The sequence below is a fragment of the Triticum aestivum genome, chromosome 7A (assembly GCF_018294505.1).
Source record: "Triticum aestivum cultivar Chinese Spring chromosome 7A, IWGSC CS RefSeq v2.1, whole genome shotgun sequence".
Taxonomy (NCBI): Eukaryota; Viridiplantae; Streptophyta; class Magnoliopsida; order Poales; family Poaceae; genus Triticum; species Triticum aestivum.
The window spans coordinates 673,214,806-673,221,986 of NC_057812.1; the positions used below are offsets into that span (position 1 = coordinate 673,214,806).

Consider the following 7,181-nt stretch of genomic DNA (forward strand, 5'->3'; position numbering starts at 1 on the left):
AGGTTAACAAGGTTGGACTAGTCTTGATTAAAAAAAGAAGAAGGTTCAAATGGTCTATTATAGAGCGTGTATTATGAACTGAACAAAATTATATATTGAATAGAACTGGTGGGTTCTCCAACCATGAGTACTTATTTGCTTCAGACTCGGTCACATATAGACAACTTCATCAACAGTGACCATTTCATGTGTAGTATAGGTAACGAAAAGGGAGGTTACTTGGCCATTCTTATTCATGTTCGTCATGCGTGACATTGATGCACGGATAACCTAAGAAGCATTCACAATGTGCTCGGTATCTTCTTCCATGCATACACCTTCAGGTGATTGCATGCATGATGAGAACTTATGCAGTATGACATTAGAAGCAATCGTTAGTGACTTTAGTGTTTGCGCAGATGGTGGGAAGAATACCATTTCCAATTACTCAGCTCCGACTGATGACCAAGTCAATTGCTTTCTTCAGAAGCAAGGATGGAGCAAAAACTTATGTTCGCATAATCTCTGTCAGTTGAGTTTTGAAAAAAAAATATCAGTTCAGTTCAAGTTCAGCAATCTCCATACTGATCTTTTTGGGGCAAATTTTTGCGAATAAAAGAACTTAATTCTTCATGCTCATTTGTTCAGATTTTTGGAGGTGTGAGCAGAGGTATCACGTAACTAGGATGGTACTACCAAATATGCATACATGTCCAGTAGTTTACTGTTTCAGACATGCATGACCAAGTCAGATTAGTCAGCCACTAGAACATATTAAAATAAAGTGGACGATGAATCTTCCTAATGCTGTAGCTAGTCGGCATACTCAACCGGCTTAATGACCACTTCTATCTGGCCTTTGACCTGTTCGCAACCTTTACCGACTCTTTCTGCTCCTATATATACACATACATCCTTTCTTATGGCAAACCACACAAGTAAGAAAGAAAACACAACCCACAAACACTGAAACACCTCTCTAGGAAACACCACTCAACAACAAAAACCCGAATGGCCTCCTCTTCCAGCTTCCTTCTGGTTGCTCTTATCGCGTTGGCCTCATGGCAGGCCATGGCTTCTGATCCAAGCCCTCTCCAGGACTTCTGTGTGGCTGACAATAGCTCACATGGTATGTATTTCCAAGCTGTCTTAGTTGCAAAGTCTAAAATTTGCATATATTCATGTTACAGATAATATCATTACAAATCATCGACTTAAATGCTTCTTTTTATTATGCGCCTATGCAGTGCTTGTTAATGGGTTTGTCTGCAAAGACCCAAAGGAGGTGACTGCGGAGGACTTCTTCTTAGCGGCCAAACTTGACATGCCTAGGGACACAAAGATGAGCAAGGTGGGATCCATTGTCACACTGCTCAATGTCATGAGGATCCCCGGTCTCAACACACTAGGTATCTCCTTAGCACGCATTGACTATGCACCTTTGGGGGAGAACCCACCACACACTCATCCTCGTGCCAGTGAGATCCTCACCATGCTTGAAGGGACACTCTATGTTGGCTTTGTCACATCTAACCCAGAGAACAAGCTCATTTGGAAGGTCCTCAACAAGGGTGATGTGTATGTTTTCCCACAAGGACTCATCCACTTCCAGTTCAACCCCAACCCCTACAAGCCTGCAGTTGCAATTGCCGGACTTAGCAGCCAAAACCCTGGGGCCATAACCATTGCAAACGCTGTGTTTGGTTCGAAGCCACCAATCTCGGACGATGTTTTGGCCAAGGCCTTTCAGGTGGAGAAGAAGACTGTGGACTGGCTCCAGGCTCAATTCTGGGCTGACAACCACAATTAATTAAATGTTGGACTACTAAACTAGTATTTCACAACAATGATATGTATTGTGTACTAATAAGATTGTTTGTTGTATGTAAATATGTATCATGTATTATTCATTTGATTGGGAGTTGAATAAATATTCGTATTGTAAGGCTAGTTTTACGCACATGAGACCACACTTAAATCTTATCTACAAATCAAACCTAACCGTTCTTATGAAAACAATGGCTAGGTTTTGATCTGTTCCAAATGTAATAGTTGAGGACTAGGCAGGGCTCCCCAATGAGGATCAGTATTACGCCAGGGAGGCCGACTGCGGCGACTTTTCATTTGGAGAATGGAACACATACGATGTACAAAACAAATCCACCCTTTGGAGTGGGAAGGACTTAAAAAAATCACCTTTGGTAGCATGGGATTTTATCTGTAGGCCAAAAGATAGAGGTGTTTTTAGAATTATCAATCTCCCCTCTCAAAACAACTGCCTTTTGTTGAATATGGTTCATAAGTTTATTTACCATTTTGATATACCTTGGGTTAATCCCATTTGGAAATCTTATTATCAAGGTATCTTGCCAACTGAGGATCTCATTTGGTTAATCTCCACACGATTAATTATCGATCTTCTTGCTCTTTCTAGTGGAGGGACTACCTCAAATTATTACAAACATATAAAGATCATGCTTCCTGTTCCATTCAAGGTGGTTTCACTATGGAAATTTGGAATGATAATTAGCAATCTCCAAACAGAAGGCAAGTCTAGCCACACGTGCATTCTTTCTTCAGAGATCATCACATTTCTTTGCATGCCATGAGCACCATGGAGGACAATGCTGACCATTTTCATTTGCCACTTTCAATAGAAGCATTTGTTCTATTTCAGGTGATGAATAATGCATTGCATGCTTTGGAATTTTCTAATGAGCATGATTTTTGGCAAATCCCTCTAGGTGCACTTAGCTTCTCTACATCTAAGGTATATAGGTTTCTCATCTCTTCTTATAGTTTTTTACCTGTGTTGAAATGGCTCTGAAAAACTTGTTGGCAGTTGACATAGACGCTAATTTCTGGGCTTCTGATTTTGAACAGGCTCAACATGAGCGAATAAGCCGGCCTCACTCAAGTCTCTCTCGCGCCGCTCCCGCGGGCGGCTCGGGAGAGCAAAATCCAGCCCGCCGCCAGGAGGCCACCCACCGAAGCCGCTCCCCTCGCCGCCGCCCGTGTACGCAGCAGGGCAAAGCCCGTGCAGTGTAGGCGGCGGCGGGGCCGTCAGTCACTTCCACGCTGGATCGAGGGGTGCGCGGGCGTCCCGATCTGGCGGCGACTGGAGCTCGGCGAGGCGAGGTGCGCGAGTGCGGCGCACTCACGAGGTGTCTGCGCCATGGCGCGCTACAGGAGTGGGGCTGCGCGGATCTGGCTTGGGCGCGTGGGGATTACTCGGGGCTGCGTGGATCTGGCGCAGTCGCCGGTGCGCGAGGCGGGGCGGAGGTGTGGCTGCGCGCGCGGCCTGCTGCTGCAGTGAGCGTCCGTTGCGTCGGTGTGGTGGATCCGGCTAGCTGATAGCCTAGAGTGCAGCGGATGGCTGTAGATCCGGCGAGCATGCTGGGGCGTGCAGTTGCGGACGGGCCGGCCAGATCTGGGCCTGCCCAAGCCGGAGGCTGGTTGCGGCGCGTAGTAGGAGAGGTCCGAGGCTGCGGCTGCGGTAGTTGCGGGCGGGCCGACCATGACTTGTACTTGTCGGCCTTGGCCGGCGCTCGGGAGGGGCACTGCCGGCTGGTGGTGGTGCTCGGATGTCGCTTGATGGAGCAGGGAGGCTCCGTCCGTGATTGGATGCGGGGTGCGGGACCCGATCTGGTCTCTGCAGGCCCGTCGTCGAGGAGGCTAGCTGGTGGCCTTGCACAGCGGTGGCGTGCTCACTGGGTGGGGGATGTGCGCGGTCCAGTGGAGGTACGGGTCGACCTCGGCCTACTGCGTGGGAGTGGCTGCACCGGGTGAAAGCCTGGCCGGTGCTGGCCGGTCGACGGCGACGGCGCCCATGGGCGTCGCTATCCTCCTTGGAGGCATCGTCGGGATTCTTCACAGCCTATACTCCCAGATCAAGTTCTTCGGGTGAAAGCCCAGATCCTGCTGTAGGGTCGGACGGTGACATCATGTTCAACGTCGTTCCCCTCTTTAGGGCGCCGTCTTGAAGCTCTTGATCCCTCTGGTGCTTTCTATGACTGGACGTGCACGGTGGCTTCTGTGGCAACGATGATGATGGTGAGCAATATCGAAGGCATGGTATTGGTCGTGGTAGTCGGTTCTTCTTCTCCGACGTGTCTGTGGGGTTGCCTCGACTGTTTGTTGCTGTGAAGTCGAAGCCGCGGTGGCGGGGCCAGGTGGTATACGATGACGCGTGGCAAGTTGCTCATTCGGTGATCCTCCGTGATGCCAACCTTGCCTAGTTTCTTCGTAGTTCATCATTGAAGTCGGAGCTACGTTGGCTTGTGTGGATTGTATGGAGTGTTGTGTTGCAGCTACTAGGGTTGTTGTTTTTATTTTTCTTTGATCTTCGGATCTTCTGGTCCTAGGACTTTCACCACCTTGTTGTTTTCCGTTGCTCTCTGCTATTATCAATGAATGCCAGTGATGCTGGATCTTTCAAAAAAAAGACATGAGTGCAATGCTAAAAAGAAAGATTTCTTCATTGAAGACAACAATTCTGTCTTGTGTGGCATGCAGGTGCTTGAAACGAGAGACCATCTTTTTCTACATTAGAGTCTTGTTGTTTCCCTAACAAATGTACAAAAAAATTGTTATATGTTTTTTTCAATAACCGTATCCCCTCATGTACGAATACACGGTGGGCTTGGTTCGACAATCTTTCTCATGATAATCCCATTCATGTGTGCATTCGATTTGTTGAGTTGATTTTATCTAGAATTTGATGAACTGGTTAGCCCTCATGGATTAGTAATGTAAGAAATTTGAAGTCGAAAGAAGGAGAATCAGTCAAATCGCTAGCTGTACGATACCAACGCATAGCGATTGATTGCCACACGCAACATCTGTCTTCGTAGTCCCCACCCAATACAACAGGAAACCCCACACCCTTCCACTACGACTCATAGCAGCCCATCTGAAGGATCAAACATGTGTTAAATGTCAACCAGAGGGGGCGGGTGAAGTTATTGAGTTCATCATGCATATCGATCCATCAGCCACTCTGGATTCAGTGTTTGATCACCAACTCATAGTACGTAGGCCCCTCCTAATGCTTCACCTTGTACATGTGCTAAGGCTGCCGTGTAGGCAAACAATTAGATGTGGCAATGTAATTAAGAGGAGGGAGATGAGTGTGGTGACCCTGGAAGAAACAATGCCAAGCGTGAGAATCTAGGCAAAACACTTAAATGAATGAAGTCCACCAATGCATGAACAACTTTAGTTGCAAAATCATTACGGATGCTTAGCACCAACGAGTTAAGCACCTATGCATTGGGTGGCTTTAATTGCTATAGCTTTAATGTGTTTAGCACCTCATGTAAGCACCAATGCATTGGAAAAGGCCTTAGAGAGAGTAGGAAGTAGGAACCAATGTTCTAAATAGCTGGCTATAGCCCGAATATTGCCTTTGGAGGCCTAGCTCCATGGAGCTCGGTTTTGAAAAATTAAAATTCGTCAAATTTCATATTTTCTACGTTTAAAAAAAATATGAAAAAAATACAGATATACATGAAGGCATAACACACATGATATGTTGAAATGCGAGCTGTGCAAAAAAAGATAAATCTGAGGCTTTTTAATACATGATACTATCCATGAATTTGTCTTTTTTGTACAGGTCACATTTCAACGCATTTCATGCTGAAATTTACACACATACACATAACATACTTATTTACTTGCACACAAAAATTCAGATTTTTTAAAACCGAAAAGTTTGAATTTTGAAATTTCCAATAAAACAGGCTTTCATGGAGGCCGAGAGCCAAACGTTCCCGTTATGACCTCGATATAGCTTTTTGAGCAGGGTGCCGCTAAATGGTACTCATGTACAATAGTCCGCTAATAGCTATAGCTGATTTGAAGGACCATGCTATTTGACATAGCCTGCTATTTAAAACATTGGTAGCAAAGCCGGAGAATGAGATAAAGGGTGGAAGTTACAAAGTTACAATTATATATCAGTTGATCAAGCCTGACGTACCTGAGGTTTATTTTGAACTAGTATAAATGCACGTGCGTTGCAGCGGGCGAAAAAATTTACAGACATCAAAGAGCTCACTTTGCCCTCTGTAGTATAAAACGTGGACGGCAAAGAGAAAACTCAGCACACGGATCGATGACGTGGCACGAATCTGTGGCGCTCACATGCGCCTCTCTCTCTCTCTCACCATGCGCACCCCCACCGACCCCGGCTGACCCACCACCCACCCCACCTTGCCTTATCCTCTGCCCACCCTACTCTCTCGCAACGCACCAGAGCCACCCGCCTTTACGTCTTTCTCTCTCTGTCTCTCTCACCCCGAGCGCCGCCCGCGTCCGGATGCCGCCACGTGCAGTGGCGGTGCCAGCCTTACAAATCTGTGGGGTTAATGGAATTTTTAAGATTTTTTTCTTCATGATGAATAGTAAATGAACAGTAATTCTATGCTATTTTCCACAGCTTACACATAGATTCGCCGTTGATGCTACACATGACAGAATTGTAGTCTTCAATGAAGAAATTCTTTGTTTTTAGCATTGCACTCATGTTGAGCTTGTTCGAAATCAGGAGCCAAACACTACAGGAATCACTACACCATGACAAAAAATTAAGGGCAATTAACTACCGGGAATAAGCAAGAATTGGGGGCGAGTAACTGCCTGGAAAGCTTTATATGCCGGGCAATGATGTATAGATCAATGCATCTGCCGCGAATATGGAAGCTAGGTGGGCAGGCCATCTGCCGGCATCTTTTGGGGCGGCCCAATTGCCCCAAATTCATTTTGAGGGCGAACGCACTGCCCTTAACCAGTTGGCGCGGAATTAACGAATTGAGGCCCAAAAAGCGCGCGAGGCAAGTCGCGGGAGAATGAAAAATTAGAAGACACTGGAAGCCCACCGTGGCCTTTTCCCCCTCCTCTTTCCCCTTCTCCACACACTTCATCTCGAAAAAAACACATCTCGACGCTCTCCCTCCCTCAGCAGCCGCCCGCAATGCATCTCGCCGTCGCCGCCAAACCCTAGCGCCGCCGCCCCTCCGTCGACCCATCGCTGCCGCGCCCCCATCCCCTGCATCGACCCACCGCCGCCGCCCCTGCATCGACCCGGCGCCGCCGCCCCTATCCCCTGCATCCACCCACCGCCTTCATCCCCTGCATCGACCCACCGCCACCGAACCTGCATCGACCCACCGCCGCCGACCCCATCCCCTGCATCGACC

The 7,181-nt window shown here is 47.4% G+C and overlaps 1 protein-coding gene and 1 pseudogene across 1 annotated transcript; both read left to right on the forward strand.

Moving 5' to 3' along the window:
- The first annotated feature begins 929 nt into the window (after positions 1-929).
- LOC123154718 (germin-like protein 8-11) lies at positions 930-1,917 on the forward strand. The gene is made up of 2 exons (XM_044573370.1): positions 930-1,108; positions 1,227-1,917. Exons 1-2 carry the CDS (start codon positions 991-993, stop codon positions 1,787-1,789), a joined length of 681 nt encoding a protein of 226 aa, XP_044429305.1. The 5' UTR covers positions 930-990; the 3' UTR covers positions 1,790-1,917.
- Positions 1,918-3,154: 1,237 nt separating this feature from the next.
- On the forward strand, positions 3,155-3,962 carry LOC123153699 (uncharacterized; annotated as a pseudogene).
- The last annotated feature ends 3,219 nt before the right edge of the window (positions 3,963-7,181 follow it).

What these genes read in the sequence shown, in the direction of transcription:
- LOC123154718 (XM_044573370.1), top strand. Translation starts at nt 991, where the DNA reads ATGGCCTCCTCTTCCAGCTTCCTTCTGGTTGCTCTTATCGCGTTGGCC. An exon ending in GGCTGACAATAGCTCACATG is followed by an intron (nt 1,109 to 1,226) that starts GTATGTATTTCC and finishes GCGCCTATGCAG; the next exon opens with TGCTTGTTAATGGGTTTGTC.